This window comes from Arvicola amphibius, chromosome 4 (assembly GCF_903992535.2).
Source record: "Arvicola amphibius chromosome 4, mArvAmp1.2, whole genome shotgun sequence".
Lineage (NCBI taxonomy): Eukaryota > Metazoa > Chordata > Mammalia > Rodentia > Cricetidae > Arvicola > Arvicola amphibius.
The window spans coordinates 60251945-60271078 of record NC_052050.1 but is presented as its reverse complement, the minus strand read 5'-3'; the positions used below and the strand labels follow the sequence as shown (position 1 = coordinate 60271078).

General features: G+C 44.9%; 1 protein-coding gene across 2 annotated transcripts in view; it reads right to left on the bottom strand.

Annotated features, from left to right (window-relative positions):
- Top3a (DNA topoisomerase III alpha) overlaps positions 1-19134 on the bottom strand; it is a 42172-nt gene that overhangs the window by 6262 nt on the left and 16776 nt on the right. For both annotated transcript variants that reach the window (XM_038328635.1, XM_038328636.1), the window contains 14 exons: positions 17734-17807; positions 16937-17012; positions 14338-14446; positions 13219-13362; positions 12929-13099; positions 12566-12666; positions 10299-10373; positions 8540-8622; positions 6645-6852; positions 5109-5294; positions 4852-4981; positions 3091-3204; positions 2824-2989; positions 633-776 (listed from right to left, as the gene is read on the bottom strand). In XM_038328635.1, coding sequence (XP_038184563.1) covers positions 633-776; positions 2824-2989; positions 3091-3204; positions 4852-4981; positions 5109-5294; positions 6645-6852; positions 8540-8622; positions 10299-10373; positions 12566-12666; positions 12929-13099; positions 13219-13362; positions 14338-14446; positions 16937-17012; positions 17734-17807 — 1781 coding nt within the window. The remainder of the gene's footprint in view (positions 1-632; positions 777-2823; positions 2990-3090; positions 3205-4851; positions 4982-5108; positions 5295-6644; positions 6853-8539; positions 8623-10298; positions 10374-12565; positions 12667-12928; positions 13100-13218; positions 13363-14337; positions 14447-16936; positions 17013-17733; positions 17808-19134) is intronic.

Below are 19134 nucleotides of genomic sequence, written 5' to 3'. Positions count from 1 at the left end.
AACTGGACAGCTCACAACCACCTGTAACTCCAGTTCTGGAGATTCAAACTCTCTTCTGGATCCTTCAGGCATCTGCATCCTTGTGATGCACATACAGACAAGTGGGCACATACACATAAAATAAAAACAGCTAAAAAAAAAAAACCCCAAACAACCTCCCCCTGCCAAAAACAAAAACCCACCCTTAATGCAGCATTGTGAAGTAGACACAAACCTTGTGCAGGGGGTGTGGGGGTGTGAGAGGTGTTGGCAGCAGGGGTGAATTATCTTATTTCATGTGCCTGGTGCCCGCAGAGGTTAGAAGAGGGCATCAGATTCCTTGGAACTAGAGCTATGGATGTTGTGAGATGCCTGCAGGTGCTGGGATCCAAACCTGGGTCCTTTGCAAGAGCATCCAGTGGTTTTAACTGCAGAGTTATCACTCCACCTGACTCTTTTTAATGGAATATAACTTCCTATAGCACTCAACACCATGAGGGTACCTTGCTAACCTCACAGTTCTATCATCTGGCCCAGTGTCTGCCAACAACAGGCCTGCCTCTAAAGAATGACGGACTGACAGGGCCTTTGAGAGCTAGTGGTTAGCTCAGCATACACTGGGTGAAGAGAGGTAAGAGGAGCCAGGTACTAACCCACCACTCTTCTTGGTCTTCAGGACCATATCCTTGTTGCACTGAGGACACTTTCGAACAGGCTCTGGCATGGCTGGGAAGAGCTCTTCTTGCTGGGCCACCTCTGTCCGTTCTCCTAAGTATTGAGATAAGGCTTCATCCAATCTGGAGAAAAAGCAGATACACAAACCAGTTTCCCGAAAAAGGCCTTTATTGCACTCTTAGGCATCCATAATACACAGGAGACTAGAACCAGTTGGTCAGGGAGCCATAGGCCAATGTAGAAAACAGAGAGCAAAGAGGAGATTGAGCTCTCCATCCTACTGCCTCTGGATCCAGGCTCCTAGCATGATGCCAGCTCTAGGCAGACACAAATCCTACAAATTTAGCAATGTCCATCTATATTCCTGCCACAGGGTAGTCTCAAGGATTAAAAACTGGGAGCTGGGCAATGGTGGTGCACACCTTTAACCCCAGAACTTGGGAGGTAGAGACAGGCGGATCTCAGTGAGTTCAAGGCCAGCCTAGTCTACAGAGTGAGTTTCAGGACTACACAGAGAAACCCTGTCTCAAAACAAGCACACAAACAAAACAACAACAACAACAACAACAAAAACGCAACTGGAGCTTGCACAAAGGATCAGTGAGTAAATGTGCAAGCTTGATACTGACAACCCGAGTGTGATCCCTGCAACACCCACAGTGTAAGAAGAGAACTGTCTTCTCAGAATTGTCCTCTGACCTGCTTACACTTGCCTTGGCATGTATACAGTCGCACAGCACACACACACACACACACACACACGTACCCGTGCACACACGCACACTCGCACTTACATGCATACAGATAGATTTAAGAAAAAAAGAAAGAAAAAGCTAGGTGGTGGTGGCGCATACCTTTAATCCCAGCACTTGGGAAGGAGAGGCAGGCGGATCTCTGTGAGTTCAAGACCAGCCTGGTCTACAAATGCTAGTTCCAGGACAGCTAAGACTGTTACACAAAAAAAAAAAAACCCGTCTTGAAAAAAGAAAAAAGAAAAAACCCCAAACTGGCATTTCCTGCCATTCATAGAACAGCCATATAGAATATCGTCCCTACCCACCAAGCAGTGTCCAGTGGATACTGGCTGGGTATCCAATCCAAATCAGTCCTGCACTACCAGGGGTGAGTCAGACCTCAAAGGATGAGAGCTCAGTGACCAGCACTGCTCCTCTTTCAGACACTAGCTACAAATTTCAGGGGGTGACCATAAAGGGGGCTTCCCATGGTCTGAGTCACTGGACAGCCGGACAGCTGAGATGCAGATGAAGTACACAAGCAAGACTGCATTGCTGTGCTTCGCCTGGGTGCATCACTTTCACGTGCTGCATGTACTGAGCTACCTGAAAGCACAGGACACACTTGCTATGATATTGCCAACACTCAAATGCCGCTGGTGAACCATGGCCACTGGTGACCAACCTTCAGTCCCACCCTGGAGCTGCTGGAAGAACTAGCTTCCTAGCCTTATGGAAGCTGCCCCTGGGAACTAATCCTAGCTTGTGACTCAACAGGTCTTTCCCATCAGCCAGGTGACTGGCAAACAAAGACATTATCACTCTAGAGTCCAAATGTGCCAGATTAAACTAAAAATGTTTCATGCTGGTGAATCATAGCATCGGGGCTAGAAAAAATACTATTTTTCCTTTTTTTGAGACTGCATATTATTTTGTATTCCTGGATCTCCTTGAACTCAGAACAATCTTCCTGCCTCAACCACTCAAGTGCTAAGATGACATGCAGAAGTGACCATGCTTGACTTGAAAACATCTTATTTCTAACAAAACACATACTCTGTTCACTAGCTGGCCACCCCCAAATGCACCGGAGAAAGGGTGGATTCCACACTAGAACCTGGTTAACTGGTTTAAAGGACTGCAGCCTAACTCAAGCTAGAATAAAAAGCAGAGAATGGCACTGCTAAGGCTCAGCACTATTAGAGACAGTTTCCCTAGAAAGACGTGAACTGAGCTCAGAGGGGAAAATCCAAGGACAGCGCATGTGTTGTAGCTAGCCCCTCCCACAGGGTAACTGGTAGATATGAGCCAGGAGGGCCTGTATCACCCCACTCTGTTGAACCTCCTCAGGGCTCCCAGGCCTCTCTGGGAAGTGCTATGGCATAGCTGGGAACTACAGGACCACTTGGACAGGGGAGCAGGGTCTGACACTCACTTCTTTGCCTTAGCCACTGCTTCAGTGAAAACCTGCTTGTATTTCTGCACTTGCTGCCTTAGAACCTGAAACTTATCCTTCTTGCCCTCGCAGATCAGCTTAAGATCAGCTTCCAGCTCGGCACGGAGGTCAGGCTTGGACATCTCATAGCCCATGGAATCGTAACCTGCAGAAAAAGAGCAAAGCTGTGAGGTTCTAAATGACACCACCAGGGACTTGGACACCTTGCCCTCTCCCTTGTCCACTGCAACATCCCTCCTGCTTTACCTTCCACAAGTCCCATGCCCAGGTGCCCAGGGAGGAACCGCTTGTCTGAGGTGAGTCCCACATACATCCGGGCTTTGATGGTTTCAATGTGTTCTGCATGAGTTGCATCAGTACCTAGAAACCATTTCCTTTTTATCATCATCATCATCATCATCATCATCATCGTCGTCCTCACTGACAGGGTCTAGTATAGCCCCAGCCGGCCTGAAACTTGCTGTGCAGTCAAGGCTGGCCTTCAACTATGCATCTCAAGCACTGGAACTGCAGATGTTTGCTACCTGTCCATCTCTTATCTCCATTATTCTGAGGTGACATAGATAGCAGCACCAGCACAGCCTGTGGGTACCTCATTTATCTCTTTTGCCTGGGCAGCTTTTGAAGATGAGATCTCTTATTCACGTCTGACTTACACTAGCAATCTCAGAGACCACCTTGACTCTCCTCTCTCCTAACACTTGAAGGCCCATCAGAATTGTCAACTCCGGTCTCACAACTTCTCACTTAAATTCTCCTCTGCTGTGTCAGACTGTGGCTGAGTGGCCTCATTTACGTGTGTGACACCGGCCCTTCTCTAAAATCGCTCATTGTCCACCTCTAGCCAAAGCTATTTAAACTGTGCTCTGAGGGACCTTTTAAATGGAGCCGTGCTGTCAGAGATACAAACTAAAATCTCAGTGAAATGTAAAACCACACTTGGCTTATTTTAACTTTAAGTCTCTGCCTGAGTACGCACATGTGGGTGCAGGTGCCCATGAAGGGACATCAGATCCCCTGGAGCTGGAGTTATGGGCAGTCGTGAGCCACCTAGCATGGGAGTTAGGAAGAGAATTCAAATCCTTTGCAAGAGCAGGAACCTCTCTTCACTGCTGAGCCATCCTTCCAGCCCCTGGTATTGTACTTTTTATAGTTTTTTGAGGCAGGGTCTTGCTATGTATGCAAGGATAACCTTGAATTCCTGATCTTCCTTCACCCTCCCAAGTGCTGGGATTACAGGCCTATGATACTCCTTTTTAATTTTGAAACAGGAACTTTCTAAATTGTCTAGCCCTGGAATCTTCCTGTCTCAGTTCTTGTCTTAGCTAGAGTTATTTGTTTGTTTTGTTTTTCCAAGACAGGGTTTCTCTATGTAGCCCTGGTTAACCTGGAACTCACTCTGTAGACCAGGTTGGCCTTGAACTCAGAGATCCACCGGCCTCTGCCTCCCAAGTACTGGGGTTAAAAGCATATGCCACCACCACCCAGCTGAGTTATTTGTTTCTAATCAAAATGAACAACCAAGCCAAAGGACATAAGGTACCCTCAACTGACTCTTGAGTCATAATAAATACCTATATCATCACACACATGGTACAGTGTGGAGTTCAGGAACACTGGAAGGACTTGGGGTCCCCTGGGCTCAAAGTTAGAGTACTTGCCTAGTGTGCACAAGACTCTGCGTTCTACGCCTAGCACTATAAAAACAAATTTAAAAAGCACATTAACCCCGGACTTATTGTAGCAGACTAACAATACAGACTGCTGAGGTTAGCTAAGTTCTTAACCTTTGCAGCTTTGACTTCACTGGTTTTCTTTTTGAGTTGGGGTTTGGGGTGGAATCAGGGCTTCATATATGGTAGGTAAACGCTCTGCCACTTAACTACACTCCAGCCCTTCATTTAACCTATAGAACAGGGATAGGAATAGAATGCCGTTCCTGAGAGGAGGTCATGACTGGCCTACAAATAGGCAAGAGCCATGAGTTCCCCACACAAGAATACTGACCGATACCATGCTTCTCCATGAGGGCAATGAGGTCAGCCTCGGTAAGCAGCTGGGGTGGGCTGGTCTCCCCATCCACCATTTCCACAGTGCTGGGCTGAAAGCGGAAGCCTTGCTCATAGACAGGGAGGAGCTACAGGAGGAGCAGGTGTGGAGTTCAGACCATTTTGTCACCACGCCCAGGTTAGCCCTGCTCCACCAGGCAGCACAGCTGGAGCACACCTGCTGCCCTCTCCCTGGGTGGCCCACCACCTTATCACCTTGTCACTCCAGTGATCGTACGGATACACATCCAGGTAGTTACGGGCCAGAATTATGAGGCCGTGGGCTACAAAGCGTTCCTGGGCAATGTCAATCTCTACAGTAGTCTCTTGCCCCTGAGCATCCTGGGAGCAGCAAGCCAGAAAATGGCGAACGATGAATTCATATAGTCGCCGTTCATCTCCCTGAAGAAAAGAAAGAATGTGAGACTCCTTTCAGAACAGCATGTCTCAAGGAGCACAGTGCTACTGAGTTTCAGCTTGGTTTATGCCACTGCAATCTAGAAGTCTGCACAAAATAGAACACAAGGCTCCTCAAGCCTGCATCACCATGAGTCGTTGGGAAGCTAAACTCTTGTACTTTTTTTTTTTGGCGATAGGGTCTCCTTATGGAGCCTTTCTTGGCCTAGAACTCACAGAAATCTGCTTGCCTCTGCCTCATGAGTGTCAGGCTCAAAGGTGTAAGCCACAAGGAAAACTTCACAACCATAACCAGGCAAAGATAAGCAACTCTCATTCTTTTTCTTTTTTCTTCGAGACAAGGGTTTTTCTGTAGCTTTGGGGCCTATTCTGCTATCCTGGAATTAGCTCTGTAGACCAGGCTGGTCTCAAACTTACAGAGATCCACCTGTCTCTGCATACTGAGTGCTGGGATTAAAGGCGTGCGCCACTACTGCCTGATGCGACACATTCTTTGATATGAGCCGCACAGGAGGCGAAAGTACAGGCAGCAATGGACACGACAGCTTTGGGTTACCTGCATGCATGTGCTCAAGCAGTGATTTGTTGGGGGTAATATGTCATCAGTCAGGTAAGCAGGATTTAGTGAGGCTCACCATACTAAAAAAGCCCAGGAGACACTCATACACATATCTAACAATCCCAACCCACCTCCCCACCCCCTTTTTAGAGACAGGGTTTCTCTGTGTAGCCCTGGGTATCCTGGAAGTCATACTCTGCAGATCAAGTTGTCCTCAGAGATCCACTGCCTTTGCCTCCCAAGAGCTGGGATTAAAGGTGAGCACCATCATCACCCAGTCACAATTCCCCTCTTAAGGATTCATTTACCCGTTTCATCTCCCCAGCCAAAATGTTATTGTTTATAAACAGTAAACACATAATGTACATAAATACATAGTTATTTGTGTAGATCTCCAGTTACTTTCTCTGAGTGAATTCTGACCTCCACACATGTGCTGTGGCATGTGTGCGCTTCCCGACAACATATAAAATGTAATGAAAACTAAGGCCAGGCATGGTGGCACACACTTTTAATCCCACCACTTGGGGAGTAGAGATAGATGGATCTCTGAGTTTGAGGCCAGCCTGGTCTACAAAGTGAGACCTCATCTTAACACAAAGGTTGAGAAGATTTAAAACAAAACCAGAGTCACTGACAGCTTCCTTCACCCTCTCTTGAAATGAGAGACATTGTGGTATCACTGTTCCAGAGCCCAGAGCCACAGACACAGTCCATCTTACTCCCCACCCTGTACCTGTGCTGTGCTCCAGCGGGACTCACACTCAGAAACTAACCTGCAGGCTGCTGGTGTATTTGGTGGGGTGAATGGGGGGGTGAGCTTGATCAGATTTGTTCCCATTTCGTGGAGTGGGGCCACCTCGCTCTAGAATGTTCTGAGCAAACGCCCCCCAGTGTGGATCCAGGGTCTGCTGTTCCACTAACGCAGCCAGGTTTAAGTCTTTGGGGAAGATGTTTGTTTCTGTTCGGGGGTAGCTGATGTACCTAAGAGAAAGGTACACCAAAGGACACTGTTAGGCCTCTCCACTGGTTTGTAACCACTGGAAGTTGCAGTCTTCTGACACTGCCGACGTGACTGTAAACTACCTAAGCTGGTAGCTGGAGACGGGGCCCTTACTGGGTGAAAAGCAGGTTTTCCCGTTAGGCCATTCTGAAACCTACAGACAAGAAAGCAGAAGCATAATGTAGGATAAAGGTCTCTGACTCTCAGTTCCTTGAGGCCCAGGACATACCACTGGCCCTCTTAACAGTCTGACAGAGGACCCTGTGTGCTATGAGCCTCAGTGGATTTGACTGTTCCCACAGCATATTCTTCTATAACTTTTTGTTTGTTTGTTTGTTTTTTGAGACAGGGTTTCTCTGTAGCTTTAGAGCCTGTCCTAGAACTAGCTCTTTTAGACCAGGCTGGCCTCGAACTCACAGAGATCAGCCTGCCTCTGCCTCCCGAGTGCTGGAATTAAAGGCGTGCACCACCACTGCTCGGCCTTCTATAACTTTTTTAAAATTAACTTTATTAGTTTACTTACATGTTTTATTTATATATACACCCATGCACCATCACTGTGCCTGGGCTTACAGAGGCCAGCACTGGATCCCCTGGACTTGGAGTAAGAGATGGTTGTAAGCTACCATGTAGGAGCTGGGAACTGAACCTAGGCCCTCTGCAAGAGCAGCAAGTGCTCGTAACCACTGAGCCATCTCTCCAGCCCCTGAATAGCTTTTCTTTTCTAAAGTTTTTTTTTTTTTTTTTTAAGATTTATTTACTTTATGTTTTGTCTGCAAGTATGTATATGTAACAGATGCATGTCTGGGGCCCTTGGAGGTCAGATGAGGGAGTCAGATCCTCTGGAACTGGAGTTACAGATAGTTTGAGCCACCAAGTGGGTGCTGGGAATTGAACCTGAGTTTTCTGTAAGAGCAGCCAATGTTCTTAACCACCAAGCCACCTCTCCAGCCCCCTATAACTTTTCTTACAGCATATAAAGAATAGCTGCCCTGGTGTTGGAAAGATGTCTCCAGGCACTTCTTCCAGAAGACTTGGGTTCAATTCCCAGCACCCACAAGGAAGCTCACATCTGTCTGTAATTCCAATTCCAGGGAACCCAACTCCTACTTCTGGCCTCTTCTGGCACCAGGCACACGTGGCGCAGAGACAAAATACCTTTATGCATAAAATGAAAATAAACAAACAAACAACAACAAAAGAACAGTACAACCCAACAGAACTGCTAACATGGCTCAGTGGTAGTGTCTAGCATTCTAGCATGCATGAGGGATGACCCAGACTTAGTCCTTAGTGCTAAAAAAGGAAAGAAATCTAAATGTTTTATTTTCATAAAAATCTTTAAAATATACAATGTATTTTATCCTTACAGCACTCAATTTGGATAACCCACCTCTCACGTTCTCAAGCAGTGGTAAGTGGACAGTAAAGGCACTCAACTGCTAGGGCACTCACTGATCTCAGAGGTAGGAGGATTCTAATAGGATCCTAAAGGTGTTGCCTGCTGGCTGACACTTTCCAGGACTCAGGACAATTGCTGAGGGGTCAACAGTGGGATTTAGTGTAATGATAGTATGCTTACCTACTGTGTGAAAGCCCTGGATGAAATCCCGAGCATGAAGGCAGGGGAGGGGGTGGTTTCAGATTGCTCTGTGAGCTTATACCTACCCTTGTGTGTAGAGTTTCTCTGCAATCCTCATGGTTTCTTTAGCATTTATTCTCAATTTCCGAGAAGCCAGCTTCTCCAGCTCCTGTCAACAGAGACAGAAGGATGAAGTTTGTGAGTCAGAGCACAACACAAGCACCTAATTCATCTTCAGGCAGGTCTGGCCCTGTCACTTCAGCTACAATCATCATGCCAAGAGGGGAAGACTGTCCAAAGGAAGATTTCTGGAATTCAGTCGGCCAGGCAGATCACAACTAGTTGGGGTTTTGTTTGTCTAAAATGTACTTTTAACAAGAACAACAACAAAACCAACCAACTAAACACCAAAGAAGAAAACCCAAATAAGAGCATGGTGGTTCTTGGGAGGCAGAGATGGGCAGATCTGTGTGAAATCTAGGTTGGCCTGGTCTATGTGAGTTCCAGACCAACCAGGGTTACATAGTAAAATTTGTTTAAAAGAACTGCAAAATATAAATAAAAAAATATTTTTCTTTTTGGCTTGAAACAGTAAACCATATAGTCCAGGCTGTCCTTGAACTTGTGAGTCTCCTGCCTCTACCGCATAATGCTACAATCACTGATCACTGGTATCCATCACATCTTCCTAAGGAAGCTAGCAAGTGATTCTTCAAGATAATGTGCAACTGACACTTGCCCAAGGAGTTGGCAGGTTTACAGCACCATGCCCAGATAGTGTGTACGTGTGTATTTTTTTTTCTTCCTTCCTTCTTTTTTTTTTGGAGACAGGGTTTCTCTGTTTAGCCCGGGCTGTCCTGAAACTCGCTCTGTAGACCAGGCTGGCTTAGAACTCACAGAAATCTGCCTGCCTCTGCCTCTCAAGTGCTAGATTAAAGGCATAGGTCTAGCCCCAAATGGAATTTTTCTTTTTTTAAGACAAGAGCTTTGAGCCGGGCGGTGGTGGCGCACGCCTTTAATCCCAGCACTCGGGAGGCAGAGGCAGGCGGATCTCTGTGAGTTCGAGGCCAGCCTGGTCTACAAGAGCTAGGTCCAGGACAGGCTCTAAAAAAAAAAAAAAGCTGCAGAGAAACCCTGTCTTGAAAAACCAAAAAAAAAAAAAAAAAGACAAGAGCTTTGTCTGTAGTGTAGGCTAGCCTTAGCTATCATCAGCTTCCTTGATAGCTAGGATCACAGACAAGTGCTACCACTCCTAGCAGAAATCTGTACTTTTATTAAGTAGTCTGATGAGAGAATTAAGCTAATGACGGCAATATGAGAGCCACACTTAAGAGACCATAACTCAAGTCTCAAAATTTCCCCTAGACACTGAAAACATCCTCTGAGGCTTTCTAATACTGCAAGTTCTTCTTTTCTATTGACAATCTGACAAAGGCTGGGCATGGTGGTGCATGATTTGAGCCTCATACTCAGGAGACAGATGAAGGCAGAGCTCTCAGTTTGAGGCCAGCCTGGTCTATAGAGTTCCAGGACAGTTACCCCGTTAGAGATCCTATCTCAAAAAAGCAAAACAAATAAAAACTTTAAAAAGGACCAATAAGACATTAAAATTATTTGACTATATAAATATTCATATATAAACATGAATCACTTGCATTTCTCTTTTGATTTTAAAACCTCATAATTGTATTAAGAGGCTGAGCTAACTTAGGTCTTTTGCGTGCTTTTCTGTATGGTCTTGAGATTTGAATGACATTCTTTCCTTCCACTGGACCATAGCCATGCAGAACCGGTAGCCCCAATAACAGGAAGTTAACTGTTCCTTAGTATCTGGAACACACATACCACAGTGTCCAAAGCTTGAGGCCTCCACTTGCTTTTTGGCTTAGACCTGACCTCTACCACGGTTGCCATGGGATCCTAGAAAATCAAGCACACAAAGCCCACATTAGCCTGGAGTATACCTCAAGTCCCCATGATGCAGCCTTTCTCAAGGAGCATCCCATGTAACATCATGCATTGAAACTGTGGATATTATCACTTCTTCCTACTCAAGCCAAGACTCAGAAAGACATTTTTACAAGTTGTTAAGTGGTCTAGATCTCATGAAATTCTGAAGTCTTTGATCTGAGACTTGACTCACGTGTTCCCTGTTACTTTTTTTTTTTTTTTTTTAACTTTTTCAATTAAGGATAATGAGACTGCAGTGTAAGTCAGGGCACTTGCCTAGCATTCATGAGGCCTGGAGTTCCAACCTTAGCATTATATACCTTCATACTCGAGATATAAACAGTAGAAGTTATACAATAAAAACAGCAAAACTTTCAAAGACACTGTAAATGGACATGAATTTAAATGGTTCACTAAGGAGGAGTTTGTATATCACAATTCAAATTTTTCTTTACAAGAGAGTGGGGACCAGCTGCTCTTTCCAAGAAGCTCAAAGTCTGTCACTTGTCACTGAGTAGCCATTACAGCCTAACAGAAGCACACTAGGTGTTTATGATATGTCGCGTGTATGGCGGTAACTGTGCCATAACCTGTGTGCCACAAGCACATGTGACGGTCAGAGGACAACTTGCAGGAGGCGGTTTCTTCCTTCCACTATGTCGGTCCTAGGGACAGAACTCAGTTGCTCAAATGTTACTCTCTTATCATCTGGAATAAACAGTCCCCACGCCACCCCCAGGCCACCTTCTATTACTTTCTCTTGTATTTTTGTCCTGGCATTATTGTTTTCCAAAATTACCTACTTCATTTGTGACCTTCACTTCCTCATGTGACCAATTGAAGGAGGTTGGAGCAAATGCTTAAATTGCTTCCCAGATTCTGAGGTCCAGCTCTAAATGGGCTTAGATAACTCATCCTAATCTCAGTTCGAAGTATATATTTCAGAGGGGGATTTCAGCGAGCTACTTCTAAAATTTTTGTCTTGATCTAAAAATTCTACTTAAAAAAATTTTGAGACTTGGTTTCATGTAGCCCAAGTTAGACTCGAACTCACCTCCTGCTTCTGCCATCCAAAGGCATACACTGTTATACCCAGCTTGCTGTCAGATCAGGACCTACTGCTGCCTCACAAACTTAGGGCAAAGATCTTCCAAATTCCTGCTGTGACTGTTAGCACACAGGTCTCAGGCTGGGTGTCTATCAGGAAGAAACCCCAGACTCCCCAGGAACCACCTGTGAATTAGGACCCTACTTGTGTTACAAACCAGAAAAAACAAAACAAAACAAAAAAAACAGAAAAAACTTCTGATTCTGTAAGAAATCAGAAATTCCCCTTTGTCTCCAGAATTGAAGGTGTTCCTTTAAGACTCTGTCATGCTGCCATGGTATGTTCCTAAATCTCTTCTAATAGTCTCCTGTTTTAAGAGCATCATTATGGCTGGCCATGGTCATAGCCTCTAACTTTAATAAAGTTCATTTTAAGGTAATTTCATGTCAGCATCCATCTATGAAGCACCAACAATTTCTTTATTATTTTTGTTTTGTTTTGTATTTCGAGACAGGGTTTCTCTGTGTAGCTTTGGAGCCTGTCCTAGAACACACTCTGTAGAGCAGTCTGACCTCAAACTCACAGAGATCTGCCTGCCTCTGCCTTCTGAGTGCTGGGATTAATGGAATGCACCACCATCCTTTAATGCCTGGTACACCATCAATTTCTAACACTTGCACAACCCAGGGTCTCACTACATAGACAATGCTGGCCCTGAACCTGCCTCAGACTCCTAAAGGCTAGCATTACAAGCATGTACCATCATGACTGGTCACTTCATACACTTTTAGTGCTGGTTTTCTAATCATGCTGGTTTCCAAAAAAGTGATGTGTGTATGTGTATATATATAAACACACACGCGCGCGCACATACACAGGCTCACATGTAGAACACACAGCAGTCTTCAGGAGTTGGTTTTTTCCTTCCACCATCTGAGTCCCAAGGATTTATTCAGGTTTTCAGGATTGGCACAGGCACTGAGCCATCCTGCAGGCCCTGGGGGTATAAACTCTAAGCCAACAAGCAAGCCTAGTTCAGTGGGAAATAGAGCAGGAAAGTGTTGCTGGGAGTGCATACAATGCTTCTGGAGCCCTAAGATCTCAAACTCCTTACCTCCATACACAACTGATAAAGAACAAGACAAGCTGTGTGGTTAAAGAGACGGTATCGTTTCCAGTTGAACTCTACGGTCCCATCTTTGTGGTCATGAGTTACTGTATTGGAGAGAGACAAACAGAGCTGTCTCAGAGAAGCCACCATATGACAGACAGAAAATGATACATTACAGTGAAAAATCAAAGCTTTTGATACAGGGAGGAGTCCTGGACATATAAGACCCTTTCAGTAGAATCTGGATGATGATGGGGCGGGGTGAAGGGCAGTAAGGCTGAATGATAACATACCTTCACTAAGCTCTGCAGCCCCCTGTCTTCCCGGAGCCTGCAGATCCCAGAGCAAAGAACCTTGGGGCTTTACCTTTAATTCTGTGGAAGACTTCTGGCACAAAAGCCTGAATGGCTTTGAACCTTTCCACCACAAACCCCAGTGTTGGGAACTGGCAACTGCCATAGCTGATGAGCTGCTCTGCCAGAACCGCAGGGAAAATCCGCTGGAGCCGCAGGGTCTGGAACCTCGTGAAGGCAGCTCCTACAATAGGAGGGCGGAGGAAGGAAGAACCAGACAGCAATGAACCATAAAGTTATTGTTGGTCCCATGAGCCAATACAAGGACCCAGTTAGGCAGCGGCAGCCCCTCCGGCTCCTCACCAATCCGCAGATCCAGCTCCTGCCTCACATCCACTGCATCGCTTATTCTCTGGTCAGGCTCAGTCAGGTTCTCACAGGCTGCCCTGACTGCACGTGGCGTGATCTCAGAGAAACGGGCCCGCAGCACCTGTAGATTGGGCTTTACTGTAGAAGAGAAGGAAGCACAGATCCAAACTTAATCAGAAGTGCATCAGCACAAAAGCAGGTGCCTTTTTTTTTTTTAAAATTTCCAAGACAAGGTTCTCTATGTAGCTCTAGCTGTGCTGGAACTAGCTCTTGTAGACCAGGTTGGCCTCAAACTCACAGAGATCCACCTGCCTCTGCCTTCTAAGTGCTGGGATTAAAGGCATGCGCCATCACTGCCTGGCTGTGCCATTGCTCTTCTTAAGCTATCATGCCATCCAGGCAAACCAAAACAAGAAGCTGGTTTGCCTTTCACCTCTTAGTTTAAACTAATGGAAAAAAATAGCAAAGAGGGAAAGGATTTTATAATCCTTTATAACAATTTATTTATTTTATATCCCAACTATAACCACCTCTCCCTGCTCCCTCCCTACTTCACCTTTCTACGGCCCTCCATCTATCCCTCCTCCAAAATCACTCAGAAAAGGACAGGCCTTCCCTGGGCTTCAAGCTGCCGTAAGACCAAGCAGCTCCCCCTGTATGCAGGCTGGGCAAAGTATTATAATCTTTAGGTCTTGTCAGAAATAACAGTGGGATCCATTTCAGCTATGAGCTAAGATACTTTAGGTGAACCTTTTGAGATTTAAACCTTACTTGGATCTTTTGGCTTAAATTTAGGAAAAAGAACAACTTGAACAGTTAAAAGATCTCTTAAATTTTTATTTTAGGAGGCCAATCGATGGTGATGCACACTTTTAACCCCAGCACTCAGGCAGAGGGAGGCAGATCTCTGTGAGGTCTAGGCCAGCCTGGCCTATAAAGCGAGTTTCAGGACTGTGACCCAGAGAATCCCTGTCTCGGGGGAAAAAAATTGTAATGATGTGCATGTATATGTGCATGGTTCTGTGTATGAGTCAGGAGGAACTGGGTATGGAGGAACTTGACCACAACCCATGTAGCGCCCCCACGCAGAGACACTCACAGCAGGAGACTCACCAGCCTTGCATACGTGGATTATCTCAAACCCGATGTTTTCACCTTCTCTGTCACAGTCAGTCCAGATCACCAGTGCCTGGCAATGCTGTGCCTCTCGCTCCAGAGTCTTCTGAAATTGCAAGGGAGAGTGCAGTGAGCAGGGAAATTACTTGGCTCCTTTATGCTACAGAATCTGATTTAGGAGGCTGCAGAGATGGCTCAGTAGCTGTTCTTTGGAGGACCACATGGCAGTTCATAACTATATGTTCCAGGGGATCTGACACCCTCTTCTGGCCTCTGGGGGCACCAGACATGTATGTGGTACACTGACATGCATGCAGGCAAAATACCTATACACATAAAAAAATTAAGTTAAATTTAAAAGAAAGAAAGAAATCTGACTTCGCTAGGTAACATAGTTCATGTCTGTAATTCCAGCACTGGGGAAATTGAGGTAGACTGCTGTAAGGTCAGGTCAGCCTGGGTCACAGACTGAAACCCTGTTTCAATTCAATAATAAAACAAAAACCCAACCAACCAAACAAACAAAAACAAAACAATGTCAGAGTCCACTGAGAAATATGACTGAGGATCAGCACGGGCTGTGGAGTAGTCAGACTTTGGGGGAGGTATGGAAGGACAGAGCAGAGAAAATTGCTCATGGTACGGTGTCTGCTACAATCCTCCAGACCTGTGAGTTTATAGAAAACTGAGGGCTTCACACAGCTTCATCAATATGATGAAATTCAAAACTCAGCTCTAAAATACTTCTGCCATGAGTTCTGATCAAATGTCAGTCACTGAGTAAGGTCCTCCCTATTCCCCTCCCCAGACAGGGTCTCAGGTAGCTTGGGCTGGCCCTGCGATTGCTACAGAGCTGAGGATGATCCTAACTCTGGCTCCTTCTGTCTCCATGTCCCAGTGCTGGGATTGCAGCTGGTTTATGGAGAACGATGATTAACTGAGGGCTTCACACATACTAGGAAAGCACTCTACAAAGTGTTTATTCCCAGGCCTGTTCCCGGAGGTTCATTCTAACAAACTTTCCCAGGTAGAACTAAGTGCCTTGAACGGATCATTTACCAGTATTATTATTCTTATTATTGTGTGGGAGGGCATGTGGATGCCACAGAACAACTCTGAGGAGTCAGTTCTGTCCTTTCACCTTAAAAAAATATTTAAAAATTTTTATTATTCTTAATTATGTGTATAGTGTGTGTTGGTGTGTGGGTTATGTGTATTTGAAAGCAGGTACCTGAAGGGGCCGGAGGTATTGGATTCCCTAGAGCTGGAGTTCAGGTGGTTGTGTGCTGCCTGGTGTGGGACCACTTTTCAGCCCTGAGTTCACTGCTTTTTCCACCTCTACACTGGTCCCGAGCAGTGAACACAGGTCACCAGGTCAGGCTGGCCTAACAATTTCTTTCCTTTCCTTTCCTTTCCTTTCCTTTCCTTTCCCTTTCTCTCCCTCTCTCTCCCTCTGTCTCTCCCCCCCCCCCTTTCTCTCTGACAGAGTTTCTCTGTGTTCCTTGGCTGTCCTGGAACTAGCTCTGTAGACCAGGCTGGCCTCGAACTCACAGAGATCCGCCTGCCTCTGCCTCCCTAGTGCTGGAATTAAAGGTGTGTGCCACCACTGATGGTTTATCTTTTTGAGACAGGGTCTCAGTATGCAGTCCTGGTTGACATGGTACTTGCTATGTAGACCAGGCTGGTCTCAAAGTTGAGAGATATACCTGCCTGCTTTATAATAATTTATCTTTTAAACAACCAATTATAGTTTGTAATTTTTTTCAAGACAAGATCTTGCTAAGTAGTCCTCACTGGTTTTGAACTTGCAATGATCCTCCTGCCTCTCCCTTGGAAGTAAGAGATGTGGGTCCATATTGCTCCATCTTACTTTAAAGCTTCTAGAGTTTACCTGAGGGTGAGATGGGGGCTAGAATTAATTATTTAGTAACATTTAATCCTTGAATTTCATTTGAAAAGTTCCTTGGGTACTTACTTAGGTGGCTCATGCCTCTCATCCTAGCAATTTGAGAGGAAGAGATAGGAGTATTTATTTATTTATTTGGGTTTTTATGAGACAGGGTTTCTCTGCAGCTTTAGAGCCTGTCCTGGAGCTAGCTCTTGTAGACCAGGCTGGTCTCGAACTCACAGAGATCCACCTGCCTCTGCCTCCCGAGTGCTGGGATTAAAGGCGTGCGCCACCACCGCCCGGCTGAGATAGGAGTATTTATCCAAGGTGAAGTCAACCTGGGCTATATGGCAAGACCATTTCTTCCAAACAAAACAAAACACTTCATTTACAATATACAATATTCATATACAATAGGTGGAAGAAATATTTTAAAGTCATGATACTGGTTGGGCATGGTGATACACACCTTTAATCCCAGCAGAGGCAGGTGAATCTCTATGAGTTTGGGGCTAGTCTGGTCTACATACTGTATTCAAGGCCAGCCAAAGTCACATAGTAAGATTCTGTCTCAAATAAACAATCAATCAATTAATTATGATACTGAGGTTGGTAGGAAATTCCAGTGCAGTAAAAATATAGGAATCACTCAGTTCAATGACTTCTGGTTGTTTAATCTCAATGCCACATGTCTTCCAAAGATCTTACCTTGATGTCTATAAAATTTTCTGGGCAGTACTTTTCAATTTCCGCTTCAAAGAGGACTAGGGGATTGCAGCTCTGCCTAGAATAGAAACAGAAACACAAAGGCCTTTACCTGCATGGACAGAGAGCCCCCTCCATTAAGAATGTCTAACTACAGCAGACGCACAAGAGGCCCTCCCATGGGAAATGGCCTAGAGAGCTGGGAACAGATGCTACTCAGAAGGTTGAAGCAGAAGAATCACTAGATCCCAGGACTTCAGAGCCAGGCTGAGGAACATAGCAGGCCAAGACTCAAAAAAACAACAACAACAAAAAGGCCAGGCAAGGTAGCATGTGCCAGACCATCCCACACTTGGGACTATTAGTCAGAAAAACTGGAGATAGACCATGTCTCCAAAGAGAGAAAGGAAAATTGACCAGATGATTAAAAGCAAAGCTATGAGTCTGTACATAACACACTGTCTACTCTCCCAAGCAGATGATCAGAAGATGCAGACATGAAATCCGGAAGTCTTTTATGCATGTCTGCAATGGAATAAATGCAATCCAGACTGCACTGAAGAAAATTTATTTAGGGGAGCACCTCAAAGTGGATATTTATTCTAAAGGGATGATAAAAACTTATAGCAGGGCATATATATATATATATATATATATATATATATATATATATATCCCTAGGTAATTTTAGTATTATAAATTAGTATTTACAAATTACTATAAATGACATAGTAACAAAAACATGCTTCAAAATCCCTGTAAGATTGTCACAGCTTACTTCCCATACTAATTGTACTGACCATTTCCGAAACCTCATCTGGAAATCATGAGCCAGCAAATGTCCAGAGACTGAAGTCATTATCATGGTAACATTCTGAGTAACAACAAAACAAAAGTTAGTCTTTCTGTAGTTATACTTTGACAAATCATTCAATGAAAGGAAAAGAATAGGCAATGAACAGAACTAAGAACAAATATAGCTGATGGAGATCACTGTCCTGGACCTCCCTATGTAGTAAAACAGGCTGGCCTCAAACTTACAGAGATCCACCTGCCTCTGTCTCCTGATTGCTGAGATGAAAGGTGCATGTCACCATACCCTACTACCATTCTTTATTTTTAAAAAATGTATTTACTTTATGTGTATTGATTATTTTGCCTGTATGTATGTACTCCGTGTGCCTGTCTAGTGCTCATGGAGGTTAGAAGAGGGCACCAGATCCCCTAGAACTAGCATTTAGAATGGTTGTAAGCCCTGTATTGGTGCTGGGAACAGAACCTGGATTCTCAGCAAGAGCACCAAGTGCTCCTAAGTGCTGAGACATCTCTCCAGTCCCAATAATCACCATTCTAACACCAGTTCCATGATGTCTTTTGGATCATTTAGATTTTCTCAGGAAACCAGACATGGTGGCACAGGTTTTTTATCTCAGCATTTGGGAGGTAGAAGAAGATATATCTCTGTGTGTTCTAGGCCACTCGGGACTACATAGTAAGACCCCATTTAAGAAAAAAGTTGGGGGGCTGGAGAGATGGCTCAGAGGTTAAGAGCATTGCCTGCTCTTCCAAAGGTCCTGAGTTCGATTCCCAGCAACCACATGATGGCTCACAACCATCTCTAATGGGGTCTGGTGCCCTCTTCTGGCGTGCAGGCATACACACAGACAGAATATTGTATACATAATAAATAAATAAATAAATGTAAAAAAAAAAAAAGAAAAAAGTTGGGGGGCTGGAGAGATGGCTCAGAGGTTAAGAGCATTGCCTGTTCTTCCAAAGGTCCTGAGTTCAATTCCCAGCAACCACATGGTGGCTCACAACCATCTGTAATGGGGTCTGGTGCCCTCTTCTGGCCTGCAGGCATACACACAGACAGAATATTGTATATATAATAAATAAATAAATATTTTAAAAAAAGAGAAAGAAAAAAGTCGGGGCTAGAGAGATAGCTCATTGGTTAAGAGCACTGACTCTTCTTCCAGAGGTCCTGAGTTCAATTTCCAGCAACCACATGGTGGCTCACAACCACCTATAATGAGATCTGGTGCCCTCTTCTGGGGTACACATGGAGGCATGTATATGTAATAAATAAATCTTTAAAAGAAAAAAGTCCACAGGGATGAGAGTTATAACAGTTATCGAGTGATTCAGTACTTGGTTTGAGGTCCTATGTTCCTTCCCCAACACAATGTTTTGGAATG